Source organism: Oncorhynchus clarkii, chromosome 1 (genome assembly GCF_045791955.1).
Source record: "Oncorhynchus clarkii lewisi isolate Uvic-CL-2024 chromosome 1, UVic_Ocla_1.0, whole genome shotgun sequence".
NCBI classification, from domain to species: domain Eukaryota; kingdom Metazoa; phylum Chordata; class Actinopteri; order Salmoniformes; family Salmonidae; genus Oncorhynchus; species Oncorhynchus clarkii.
The window spans coordinates 20,385,821-20,400,276 of NC_092147.1; the positions used below are offsets into that span (position 1 = coordinate 20,385,821).

Below are 14,456 nucleotides of genomic sequence, written 5' to 3' on the forward strand. Positions count from 1 at the left end.
CATTCTTCTCTTTTGAGTGGGCAGGGACAAACAAGAACGGGACAAAAGGCAACGGAATCCCAACAGCAGAAGCCACGAGAACCATATCCGTACACGAGAACTATATCCGAACACGAGAACTATATTCGAACACGAGAACTATATTCGAACACGAGAACTATATTCGAACACGAGAACTATATGCGAACACGAGAACTATATTCGAACACGAGAACTATATTTGAACACGAGAACTATATTCGAACACAATAACTATATTTGAACACGAGAACTATATCCGTACACTACACGAGAACTATATTCGAACACGAGAACTATATTCGAACACGAGAACTATATCCGTACACGAGAACTATATTCGAACACGAGAACCTGAGAGGATTTTAGTTCCGTTCTAATGTTTGTTTGTGCTTCATTACCCAGACGCAGGTTTCAGCCAGGATTTCATCAAAAGAGGTTGTTCTCATTGTAGACATAATCATTATGCAACACGGTATTCACAGAGATGAGTAACCATCAGACACAAAGGAAGACTTCATAAACAGTTGAGTTGAATCAATTTTGTTTGTTGTCATCAAAATGTACCCAATCACCTCGAACAAAGTAAGCCTATATTTGTAAACAGAAACACAACACAACACAATATAAAGGATGTAACATAATGCCCTTTCATCAATTTTGTTGTTTGGTGAGATGTCAAGGTTTTTCCCATTGGTGCACTCTTCTCTGTCACACGTGAGGTATACATCTGAGGCTGACTGGTCTGACCACAGTTAAAAGTTTGAAAACCGACCAACAGTACTGAACTGCATCCAGGGACTCCTGTATCCCAGAGCCACAGGAATTTCAGTATGTGGTGGCAGCTGTGGTCTCAGTGAACACACACGGTCTCTGTCTTTCCCTCCTGCTCAGTTTCACTCTCGACTCAAACACACACACACACATACACACACACACACAAACAGTAACATCAGGCCTGCCGTCAGCAGACTCAAAGTGTGGAGGCAGAGAAGTTCACCAAGTCAGCGTAAAAACAGAGGGCCTCTTCTGGGAAATTCATCAACCCATGGTTGTAACATTACTGTAAACATCCAGTATGTGTGAACGTCAGAGTTCTCTCTATCTCTGCTCTTGCTCTCTCTTTGTTCATTTAGTACAACACACAGGAGGGTAATATACGTCTACAGTGGCAGGTGAATATGTCACAGGTGTGACTCATTTGCATGTTTAACCTAACAAGATTTTCTATTGGTTAATTGCCTGGTCATGTGACTTGAGCTGCATGTATTTAATTCCCTGTTGCATGTTACTTGGTGCTGCCCATAAGATGTGAATGCAATCTGGAGGCATGTTGGAGCCTAGGTTTTTCCAGAGCATGGGATGTCTTGTTTTGGTAAAAGCACATGGCTAATGGATTTTGTTTGCGCTGGCCATGTTCTGTTATAGTCTCCACCCGGCACAGCCAGAAGAGGACTGGCCACCCCTCATAGCCTGGTTCCTCTCTAGGTTTCTTCCTAGGTTTTGGCCTTTCATGGGAGTTTTTCCTAGCCAACGTGCTTCAACACCTGCATTGCTTGCTGTTTGGGATTTTAGGCTGGGTTTCTGTACAGCACTTTGAGATAACAGCTGATGTACGAATACATTTGATTTGGTGATTTGATTTGAAGTGAGATCTTTAATAAAATGGACGCCTGCCTCCTGGGCTGCATTGCTTATTGGGAGGGGGCACACGGGGAGTGTGGCTAAGTCAGGTAGAAGACCTGAGCCAACTCCCCGTGCTTACCGTGGAGAGAGGTGGACCGGGCAGGCACCGTGTTATGCCGTGAGGCGCACGGTGTCCCCGGTGAGCAGGCATAGTCCGGTGCGTTACATCACAGCGCCTCGTATAGGCCGGGCGAGAGTGGGCATCGAGCCAGGTGCCATGAAGCCGGCTCAGCACATCTGGTCTCCAGTGCGTCTCCTTGGGCCGGGGTACATGGCACTAGCCCTACGCACGGTGTCCCCGGTTCGCCAGCATAGCCCAGTGCGGTCTGTTCCACCTCGCCGCACTGGCCTGGCTGTCCAGAGCTGCCGGAGTCGCCCATCTGTCCTGAGCCGCCGGAGTCGCCCGTCTGTCCTGAGCCGCCGGAGTCGCCCGTCTGTCCTGAGCCGCCGGAGTCGCCCATCTGTCCTGAGCCGCCGGAGTCGCCCGTCTGTCCTGAGCCGTCGGAGTCGCCAGTCTGTCCTGAGCCGCCCGAGTCTCCCGTCTGTCCTGAGCCGCCGGAGTCGCCCGCCTGTCCTGAGCCGCCGGAGTCGCCCGCCTGTCCTGAGCCGCCGGAGTCGCCCGTCTGTCCTGAGCCGCCGGAGTCGCCGTCTGTCGCCGCGCTGCCGGAATCGCCCGTCCATTTGGGGCCCGCTGCTAGGGTCCCCAGTCCGAGGTCGACGGCGAGGGTTGCCGCTCTAAAGGAGCCACAGAGGCGGGTAAGGAAGCGGGCAAAGACTATGGTGGAGTGGGGTCCACGTCCCGCGCCTGAGCCGCCACCGCGGACAGACGCCCCACACAGACCCTCCCCTATAGGTTCAGGTTTTGCGGCCAGAGTCCGCACCTTTGGGGGGGGGGGGTACTGTCACGTTCTGAACTTATTTCCTTTGTGATGTCTTTGTTTTAGTATGCTCAGGGCGTGAGTTGGGTGGGCAGTCTATGTTCTTTTTTCTATGATTTGGGATTTCTGTGTTTGGCCTGGTATGGTTCTCAATCAGAGGCAGCTGTCAATCGTTGTCCCTGATTGAGAACCATACTTAGGTAGCCTGTTTTCACCCTTGAGTTGTGGACCTGACGGAGCTGTTTCAGTTGTGCTTTTTGTTTCTTTGTTTGAAAGTGTTCAGATTAAATAAATAACATGAACAAGTACCATGCTGCGCTTTGGTCCTCACCTTCTTCCAACGACCGTTACAACAGCTATGGGTTTCTCCTAACTGATCAAATCCAGAGCAGACAGACAGTTATGGTAACAGTAACAGGCAAACCTAATTTCTTACACACCTGAACCAAGGAATGTCTGCCTCCTAGACGATTGATGCCACCAATTCTACTCTACCCGATTACATTATCATCCATACATTCTATTGTTTTCTGAGGGGTACCAAATCAATAACTCTGGGGTACCCCAGGGTTCAACACTGGGTCTCTTTACATTTCTCCCCCACATGAACTCACATACTGTATATCATCGGAATAGTTACTGAGTTCGAGTCCTATTCTCAGCTAAAAGGGTCAATTGAGAGTTTAGTACTGAGAACTGATCCCAAATCAAATGGGAGGACGCTGATCAATGTCTAATCTTTCATCAATATTCTGCCTTATGGGCTTCCTTATTAAAGTGGTATATCGAGGATTTATTCACTGCTGTACGCCGTGTACCTGGTGGGTAGAGAAGGGCAGCAAGTGGGTGGGTTTGATTATCTGCATCTATCATCATGGAGAAATAAAGGGGTGAGGGATAGATCTCTACAGTCCTTTGCTATTATCTTCACCATCAACATGGAGGTGCAACCAAGGCTATGTATCTGCTGGCTGGAGGTTGGCACAGTTGCTATTTATTGCATTCTAATCAGATAGCAAAAGTATCAGGCTCTGATAAAACGTCAGAGATAAAAGAACAACCAGATATTTGGTCAAAGTAGATTATTAGTAATTGATAAAGGACTCCAAACTTCATAGTACTACACAGCACTATAGCACTTAATGATACAATTAAACAAATTTCTTCTTCCTCTTAAGTGTTACTCTACTGTACCCCCACCCACAGGTATTAGCTCCAAAAAATTATTGTCCATAATTTAGCAGACCTCGTTACAAGATCACTATAGCAACACACATTACCAATTCCAAAACAGCCATTTTCAAAATGTCCCAGCATAACATCCATCCAGGGACTGTGTTGCAGCATTAGCCTGACATATTCTGAGCAGCAATGACTTGACATACAGTAGCTTTGTCCTTTCAAGTGCACATCTTTCAGGCATTTCCGCATCACCAAGTCATGCTGTTCTGTTCTGAGCAGCCTTCCTTCCCCAATCTGAGTGTGTGCTTCAGAACCTGACGATGTAACTGCAGGCGTCAGAGAGCTCGCTGTACATGTTCCACTTGCTTACTGCTCTTATCTCTCTCCAATCTGTCACTCCTTTTCTCTTCTCTACTCCCTCTCATCCTCAGCCTGACTGACAGATAGGGAGATCTCATCTGTCTGTTCTTTCAGCCCTGGGAGCTTCTCTCTCTCTCCGTCTCTTCTATCGTTCTCCCTAGTGGTAAAATGAGCCAGCAGATATACTAACTAACATATTGCCATTCTATATGATGGGTAAATTGATACTTTATTAATGTACTTTCTAGCTTTTCTGCTTTTTAATAATGTAACTGCTATCTGATTACCTTAAGAAACAGACTCTCGTACAAAATACAACTCTTATTTGGTACATTTCACTCAATACTCAAAACTGAATATTCTTCCATAAGGATTTGAACACCCACACGGACGACTGGGTCTACTCATTTTGTATTTTTATTTATTACCTAAAAAAGAAAAATGTTCTATCACAAGTCACACTGAAATGTATTGCTTAAGAAAAAAATATATTGATATATTTTTTGTTTTTTTGGGAAACATGATTTCCGTTATATTCCATCAAATAGGACATAGGAATTAGTCATTGCTATGTCCCAACCACCTTGTCCCACTTATACAAATGCACAAAGAAATACATCATTCACAGTTACCGTTTTGGTTTCATAAATTAATACAGTCACACATGTGCTACACCGGTCTATAGCTAGAACATTGTAAATTGTATTCTTGACTCTTGTCATTATTTTCAATGGTTGGCTACAAGAAATAACAGGCAACTTAAATGACGTGATCAGAACTCCACCAACAAACTGTTTTTTAAATTCCCTCCCCATCCCCTCTTTTGTCCCATCTCATCCCATGTCATCTTTTCATATTTTTTTACATTTTTTTTATTTTTTTTTATTTCACACATAAGTGAGGCACACACAGAGTATATTTCATACATGTATACAAAATTCTATTAAATTTAGGGGGGAGTAATTTGTCCTTTGAAATGTCTTATCCAAGGAGACAGGAAGTGCATGTCATGTCATCTCACGTCCTCAGAGGACACCTGCCAAGTCAGTCAGGCCACTTTGTTGCCATAGTTGCACATTGCAGTCAAAACTTCCTCGTCAGGTACTTTGTTTTGTCAATGTGTTGATTTTCAGCTTGTTGGTGGGCAGGACAGAGGGGAGGATTTGGACAAAGTAGACCAACAAACATGGCAACACAATGGAGAGAAAATGGGAAAACCGATTGAGGAACAAACACATCAATATTAATTCACTCAACGTGCTTACCCCTAAAAACTACAGCTCTCGTGTGGTTACAGACTCTTATATGAATTAATTCATTAATCAAAGGAAATAATTTGTTCATCGTATATCTGACACACTCTGCAAGGGCAACGTTTAAGGCACAGAAGCCTTGACATAAGACTCCACCCTTTAAAAGCACAAACAAGAGATGCCCGAATCCTCAGTGACAATAGCGTTGTGACAAAATACAGGTAAAGAAAGAAACCGTGTCCCCCCAGTCCACACCTGTCTTGTTTAGTGAAAGATAAGGCCACTTAAAAAAAGAAGAGGTTCACCAAACAAGGTAATCTCTCACTGCAAACCCTTTGAGTGCAATCATGGTAGGGTGGTCAGACATGGTGTGTTTCTCCATACAGGTTTGGGTTCGGGGATGTGCACGCTGGTCCAAAGGGTCTCCCTGTTAGTCCCGAACATGCACTGTGTTGAACACTATGTTATTAAGTAGGCTGAGGGGGGGTATAGTTGGCTGCTGCCAGGGTACTTGTCCCTGTGTTGAGGAGATTGGTGTTGGTTGAACTAGCGTTCAGGGAGGAAAGTCAGTTGCTCTTTGCTCATGATCATCACGGTCCAGGGAATGTTCAGTCCAGGGTAAGATATGAGTCCAGTCTTCTGTTTTGGTTTGCTTTGAGAATACTTGGAGCAGGACACTGCTGTTGTTTTTCAGAACATAAAAACCTAACCAACAAAAGCAGCTGATCATTATCCATGCATGTTTTACCTCCTCTTCAAAGCACCCATTTCTCCTCTATTTGTTTTTTTCAAAAATATCAGGATAATTCACACTTTTTGCATGCAAAGAAAAGTTACTCTTTTCCCTGTCTATCAAAGTCCCATGTAGCAGCAAATCTCTTAGAAAGTCTGTCAAAGGCCTAATCTGATATGTGAGGGAATCCACTGGTGGAGGCACTAGTTGATGAAAGTGGAGACAGGTTCCCTGCTTGGGATTTCTTAGCTTTCTTCCACCTCTCCTTTCCAATAGTAGAAAGTAGCTTGACGTAATCACATTTTTCTAACAAGGGCCTTGGTTAAAGTGTGATGTCCCATATATTCCTTTTTGAACCTACATGTGTCTACATCATCTCAATGGTAAGGAATGGAGAGAATCGTCTGTACCGAACCTCCATAGTTTGAGTGACAAAAGGGATGAATCAGCCATCGTAATGAATATACACAAATGTCACACACACACACACACACACACACATTTGTGATCCCCACCTATAAGTGAAATAGGTCTGTAAGACACAAGTTGGATTCAATGGGATTTTTTCTCCATTATTTGTTTGTGGCAATATGACCCTAATGAGTGAATGAGCGGATGAATGATTGGATGAATACGTTTGTTAGTTATCAATTTAATGAATGGCTTGACCCAAGCAAAACTGGACTAATGTTTTTTTTAAACAGCAGATGAAAAGTTAAATAAACAGATTTCTTTCCAAATACATTTTTAAATCATGATTTTAAAATCCTCTAAACCATTAATATTATCTTTGTTTATTAATTAATGAATTCCTATTAATATCCTACTGTATGTCACTGAGGTTGCCGTTCATGTAAGTCTGAACTTTAGTCAAATGCCCATTTCCCATGAGTCATTGCTCCTCGTATCCTACTTCCTGCACACTCTGACCTGCTGTTCCAAAATCATGAAAAATTGGCAAATCAACGACTACTTTTGAAACTGTCGATGAAAACCTGAATGCTTTGTGAACAATGCTACATAGTTCTTTAGAAAAAAATAAAATAACAATACATTTCAAATGAAAATAAAAAGATAACCCTATAAGTAAAAAGTTGACTCTTGTCAGTGAAGTGGAGACCTAGAATGCCCATTAGAGTAGGCCAGGGATGGCTCTGGGGCCAGCGGTTATCTGTCTGTCCTGTGTAGTTACACCACGGCCCCAGCCACCATCACTCCTGCTCACAAGTCCAGTGTGGATCTCTCTCCAGAGTTCTGCTTGAAAAAAATCAATGGAAAAAAAACCCACACCAAAACACCACTACCACCACCATCCAAGTCTGCTATGCTCAGTTCTGTTTTTTTTCTCTTCTCATAGGCAGTACGTATTTGCAGTCTATATGCATAACTGTAGTCTCGTAAGTCCAGACATATCCGTTCCCAGTCTAAATGTCAAACATCTGTTTCTGTTGTTTATTTCTAATGGTAGGAGGCTGTGGGGGACATGAAAAGATGAAAGTCAGCAGGGAGCCTTTTGGTGTGACAGTTGGTTGTCCCACCGAGAGAAGACCATGACCAGCTTTCTTCCCTATCTCTTTTTTTTTTTCATGCTCCACACTCGGCTCCAGCCTATTTTCCACACCTCCGAAACCATCCCCAACTTCCTCTCGCTTAATCCCAGAGTCTGGCTCTCCATTATCCAGCCAATCGGTATCCTTGTCTTTATCATTACGCCATGACGAACTCGGACTTCATGTCGGCCTTGACGTCGGGCTTCCACACAGAGTCGTCGAAGTCGAGGTCCATGGATCCCTCGCTGGACACACTGCTGTTGCTGTTGCTGCGTCCCGCCTTGCGGTTGGGCAGCCAGTGGTAGGGCGCTCTGGAGTCCCGCCTTGCCTTCCTGCGCAGGCGCTTCTGCTGCATCAGGAGCTGCAGACGCTCCACTTTGCAGCGAGTTGCACGGTTCTCTGTCTGACGCACACGGTCACCTGGAGGAGAGAGGAAAGGAAAGCAGAAGGTCAATGAACAGACCAAACCAGCTTTTTTCAAACAGTCATACTTTTCCTCTACCTTTTGATACACCCTGCTTTGCAAGATGTATAAAGTACAGTAAATAAATAAAGCATTGGTAGGAGAGGTTGTATACAGTGCCTTGCGAAAGTATTCGGCCCCCTTGAACTTTGCGACCTTTTGCCACATTTCAGGCTTCAAACATAAAGATATAAAACTGTATTTTTTTGTGAAGAATCAACAACAAGTGGGACACAATCATGAAGTGGAACAACATTTATTGGATATTTCAAACTTTTTTAACAAATCAAAAACTGAAAAATTGGGCGTGCAAAATTATTCAGCCCCTTTACTTTCAGTGCAGCAAACTCTCTCCAGAAGTTCAGTGAGGATCTCTGAATGATCCAATGTTGACCTAAATGACTAATGATGATAAATACAATCCACCTGTGTGTAATCAAGTCTCTGTATAAATGCACCTGCACTGTGATAGTCTCAGAGGTCCGTTAAAAGCGCAGAGAGCATCATGAAGAACAAGGAACACACCAGGCAGGTCCGAGATACTGTTGTGAAGAAGTTTAAAGCCGGATTTGGATACAAAAAGATTTCCCAAGCTTTAAACATCCCAAGGAGCACTGTGCAAGCGATAATATTGAAATGGAAGGAGTATCAGACCACTGCAAATCTACCAAGACCTGGCAGTCCCTCTAAACTTTCAGCTCATACAAGAAGAAGACTGATCAGAGATGCAGCCAAGAGGCCCATGATCACTCTGGATGAACTGCAGAGATCTACAGCTGAGGTGGGAGACTCTGTCCATAGGACAACAATCAGTCGTATATTGCACAAATCTGGTCTTTATGGAAGAGTGGCAAGAAGAAAGCCATTTCTTAAAGATATCCATAAAAAGTGTAGTTTAAAGTTTGCCACAAGCCACCTGGGAGACACACCAAACATGTGGAAGAAGGTGCTCTGGTCAGATGAAACCAAAATTGAACTTTTTGGCAACAATGCAAGACGTTATGTTTGGCGTAAAAGCAACATAGCTCATCACCCTGAACACACCATCCCCACTGTCAAACATGGTGGTGGCAGCATCATGGTTTGGGCCTGCTTTTCTTCAGCAGGGACAGGGAAGATGGTTAAAATTGATGGGAAGATGGATGGAGCCAAATACAGGACCATTCTGGAAGAAAACCTGATGGAGTCTGCAAAAGACCTGAGACTGGGACGGAGATTTGTCTTCCAACAAGACAATGATCCAAAACATAAAGCAAAATCTACAATGGAATGGTTCAAAAATAAACATATCCAGGTGTTAGAATGGCCAAGTCAAAGTCCAGACCTGAATCCAATCGAGAATCTGTGGAAAGAACTGAAAACTGCTGTTCACAAATGCTCTCCATACAACCTCACTGAGCTCGAGCGGTTTTGCAAGGAGGAATGGGAAAAAATTTCAGTCTCTCGATGTGCAAAACTGATAGAGACATACCCCAAGCGACTTACAGCTGTAATCGCAGCAAAAGGTGGCGCTACAAAGTATTAACTTGAGGGGGCTGAGTAATTTTGCACGCCCAATTTTTCAGTTTTTGATTTGTTAAAAAAGTTTGAAATATCCAATAAATGTCGTTCCACTTCATGATTGTGTCCCACTTGTTGTTGATTCTTCACAAAAAAATACAGTTTTATATCTTTATGTTTGAAGCCTGAAATGTGGCAAAAGGTCGCAAAGTTCAAGGGGGCCAAATACTTTCGCAAGGCACTGTATGTGATGGAGGGGAGAGGGAACAGAGAGCTCTGTTCAGTGTGCATCCAGTGTTATCTAAGGCCAGGCAGAGGAGAAATACTCAGACTGGAGTGATGACTATGCTGCTATGAGACAGAGACAGAGAGAGACAAAAAGACATGCTGCTATGGTCATTCTTAAGCGCCTGAAACACACACACACACACACACACACACACACACACACACACACGCACACGCGCACACACACACACGCACACACACGCACACGCGCACACACACACACGCACACACACGCACACAGTGATTAGTGTCTGGAGTGTGTAGTGAAATGCCCCACTGTGTTCTATTAGCCCTGTGTCCTTCTTCACAACCCCCTTAACACTGTTTGGGAAAAAATGACTGGGACAGAAGTCTCCTTGAAATCTCACAATCACAGAGAGAACACACTCACTCATTCTTGCACAGACACACACACACTACACACCCTCTAATTTCTGCCTATCATATGCAGACACATAACTACGCCTGGCAATCCAAATGAGTGCCATCGTCAGGGCTGTGTGACTAAACCATTTCTAGCTGTTGATGTGCTTATATGAGAGGCTGATCTCCAAGGAGAGGCCTTTGGTTCCATTGTGAATGGCTGCCCACACCACACCACACAACTCAACCTTCATTTCATTTAGAAATATATTCAGGAGCTGGGGAGGAAGGCAAGCACAATCTATTAGCTAGCTCCATTAGTATCCGTCTCGGAATGAAAGAATGGCCTAGAATGTCAATAACCCAAAGCCCCCTCTCTCGAAAACACACAAACACGGACAAACACATAAAACGCATGCACACACCACACACACACACACACACACACACACACACACACACACACACACACACACACACACACACACACACACGTGTGTACACTAACACACATAGCAGCCGCAGCAGCAGTAGCTTTTAACATGGATCGATGGCAAATGAAAAAGATCTATTGATTAAACCTTAGCTCTAGTGCAGCCATCCATCTCCAGCCGAGGACACTGCTATTGGCTTTCAATAGAAAATGCAAGCGAATGGAAATTGTAAGCGAAGAGAGCTTGGCTTCTTCTTTATGGCTGCAGCATCCTACTCCCAGCTCATTGATCCATCACCCTCCCACTGCCTCCCCTTACCCCTCTACCTCCAGCCCACCACCCCCCTTCATGGGCCAGTCTCCCCAGAGAGGGCTAGGTGGGTTGGAAGGGTGGAGGGGAGGGGCGCGGGCAGTGGAATTCCGCCCCACGGGTGATGGGGAATGGGGGAGGCGAGGGTAAGGGATCAGATGTAGCTGGCAGTTTTTCACAATCAATTGTGCCCTCTCTCCTCCTCCTCCTCTTCCCCCATCGGAATGAATTCCTGACTCTGTGTGGGCTTAATTTACCTCTTCCCTTCATTTGCTTATCGGATTGAGCAGAGCGATTCTCTGGCTATAAATATTCACTACTCCTGGCAATGCATGCTAACTAACTCTCAGCCCTGCTGGTGCTTCAGAAAGAATAGAGCTGAATGGAGGAGCACTGAATTAAATAGTACAAGGTCTATTTTGCACAGGTTATTCTACGTTTTCCTCACTAGATAAGACTGTGTCTACATGAGGTCCTATGCCACAGGACTATATTTCTTGCCTGGTTTATATTATAGGGGGTAACTAGTGGGTTATTGTGTGTTAGGGGCATTGTTCAGCTGCCTGCATGTGAAGGCTATACATTCTGCCAGGGGCTTTGTTCCCCCTGCGCCCCCCCCCCCCCCCCCCCTCTCCTTCCCTCTCCTCGGCTAAGTCCCTTCAATTACACAGAAAAGAAACCCCACCACATGCCCTCTACTTTCTCTCTCTTTTGCACTCTCTCTCAGAGAGAAAAAGGATTTCTCTCCTCTCCAGCTGCCCTTTATTTATCTCTCTCCCTCCTTCTCTCTCCCTCCTTCTCTCTATTCTAAAGCCACAGACAAACGTGGGGTTGTCTCCTGCACCTCAAAGCTGGTCAGGCGTGGGTCACATAGCTCAAGCCCTGCTTAATGAGGAGTGACTGGCGCCTGGGGCGCGGACTCCTTATAGAACACACACAGGAGGGAGGGAGGGAGGGAGGGGGGGGGGGAGGGAGGGAGGGAATGATAGAGGTGGATGGGGGCAGGGAGAAAGAACACAAAGGCATAGCGCAATCACTAGCAGGGTGAAACCATCCACATCTTCCTTATTGTTGGTTTCTCTATGGCCTGACAAACACAGCTCTCTGACGCACTCAGCACCGAGGAGGAGGAAGTAATAACACATATTTTCTTGGAAGCCACCACAGGCAAATATTAGGCAAGGGACCGGTCAGGAGCAGAGAGAACAAGGAACATACAACAGAGGGCATTCCCTCCCTCTTTTTCTTCCTCCTTCCCCCTATTTCTCTCTGGTTATGCAACCTTCCTGCACCCTGTGCTGCTCTTCCATCAGCACTGTATCGTCTCTACCCGTCCCCCCTTGGAGCATAGCTGTGTGTGTGTGTGTGTGTGTGTGTGTGTGTGTGTGTCCTCAGTACACACTTTCACAGGCCCAGTAAAAGCCTACAGTGACTAAAGGCATTGACAGGAGTGCACGACAGTCACAGAGCTGTAGCTGACTGAGCTATGAGGACAAAACCCTCTCCAGCTCCCCCCTGCTGTCCAGCTGCTCAGGGCAGGCCACAGAGGACCACGTACAACATGGTGCAGGGACAGAGGAGCACAGCAGAACAAACCACATGGGAGGGGTGTGGGTGGTAGTAGGGGTAGTATGGAGGGGGGAGGAGGTCGAGACTAACCCAAAAGCCCCTGTGGAATCCCAGAACTCCACCCAGCCAAAAAACACTCTGCACCCTCTGTTTCCGAGAATGAATGCATACACTTCATAAACACACAGGCTACTTTACACACAGTACTGCATGCAGGTTGGGGGTGGGGTATCCCAGCTGGGCTGTGGCAGTAGCAACTGACCACCATGTTGCAAGGCAGAGAGACCGAGACAGAGAGAGACCGAGACAGAGAGACAGAGAGAGACCGAGACAGAGAGACCGAGAAAAGAAAAGACAGGCTATGTGCACACTGCCCACAAAATGGAGGTGGAAACTGAGCTGCACTTCCTAACCTCCTGCCAAATGTATGACCATATTAGAGACATATTTCCCTCAGATTACACAGATCCATAAAGAATTAGAAAACAACCCCAATTTTGATCAACTCCCATATCTATTGAGTGAAATACCAGGGTGGGCCATCACAGCATCAAGATTTGTGGCCTGTTGCCACAAGAAAAGGGCAACCAGTGAAGAACAAACACCATTGTAAATACAACCCATATTTATTCACATTTATTTTCCTTTTTGTATCTTAACATTGTTACAACACTGTATATAGACATAATATGACATTTGAAATGTCTTTATTCTTTTGGAACTTGTGAGTGTAATGTTTACTGTACATTTGTATTGTTTATTTTATTGTTTGTTTAGTATCTACTTCACTTTCTTTGGCAATGTTAAAATATGTTTCACACGCCAATAAAGCCCTTGAATTGTGTGTGTGAGAGAGAGAGACAGAAAAGAGACAGCGAGAGAGAGAGACAGCGAGAGAGAGAGAGAGAGAGACAGCGAGAGAGAGAGAGAGAGAGGGAGACAGCGAGAGAGACAGCGAGAGAGACAGCGAGAGAGAGAGGCTGATCTATGAACAATCAATTTGTCAGTCAGCCTCCCGGCCTTCTAGAGCCTGGGCCAAGTAGGAGGGCTACAGTAGGACAAATACAGAGGAGATTAAAGGAGCTTCTCCTCCTATCGTTTCCTTATAGATTCCGCTTCATTAACAGTTGTCCAAGTGTTGTTAATTGTTTGTTTGCCTTCATAATTCTTGTGATCTCATGGAAGGAGAGTGTTGTTTGCCGAGCATCAGGGCCCAGTTTTTCAAAAGCTATCTATCTGGATTTCGCCTAACCAATAGGATTACATGCATAGAAATAAAATTAATAGAATGGGAAAATCATTGACTTGAATGGGGACACCTGTTCTATTCATTTTATTTCTGATAGCTGAAATCCTGGGCCCCAAGGGATCAGGTAGAGTGTGTGAAGGCTCAAACTGCAGCAAAAATAGCCTGGGTTTAAATACAGGAAGAACCTTGCTTTTTACAGTCTTGTAGTAAATCCCACCAAGATCTACAGGAGCTGAATGGGACCTGATCCTTGCATCCTCCATTTGTATCCAGTGGTGGAGCCCCACCTATTCTAGAGTCACTAGAACTGAAAACGTACTACATTCACACAATTCCCACTTATTCCCCAATAATAACCTGACACTCTTAGGCCTACTACTCTGAGGAAAGCCAAAGTAATTTTCCAAAACATGACACAGAGCCAACCCTCTGCGGCTTTGCCTTTCCCCCTGTGCTCCTCTACTCTCCTAGTCATCCATACATCACTACAGCTACAGGCCCATCCTCCAACACAGACACATGTCATTCCTGTTGGCTTGGGCCCTGAGCACAGCCCAGAGGGTAAACACAGGCCTGGAGTACACATAGCCCTGCCTTTGTCCTGCCATCCATCCTAGCCAT

The 14,456-nt window shown here is 45.2% G+C and overlaps 1 protein-coding gene across 1 annotated transcript in view; it reads right to left on the reverse strand.

The window, feature by feature from the left end:
* Positions 1-4,980: 4,980 nt before the first annotated feature.
* Positions 4,981-14,456, reverse strand: part of LOC139382711 (midnolin-like) — a 32,435-nt gene continuing 22,959 nt past the window's right edge. Inside the window, exon 8 of the mRNA XM_071126851.1 lies at positions 4,981-8,080. Coding sequence (XP_070982952.1) covers positions 7,818-8,080 — 263 coding nt within the window. The 3' untranslated portion in view covers positions 4,981-7,817. The remainder of the gene's footprint in view (positions 8,081-14,456) is intronic.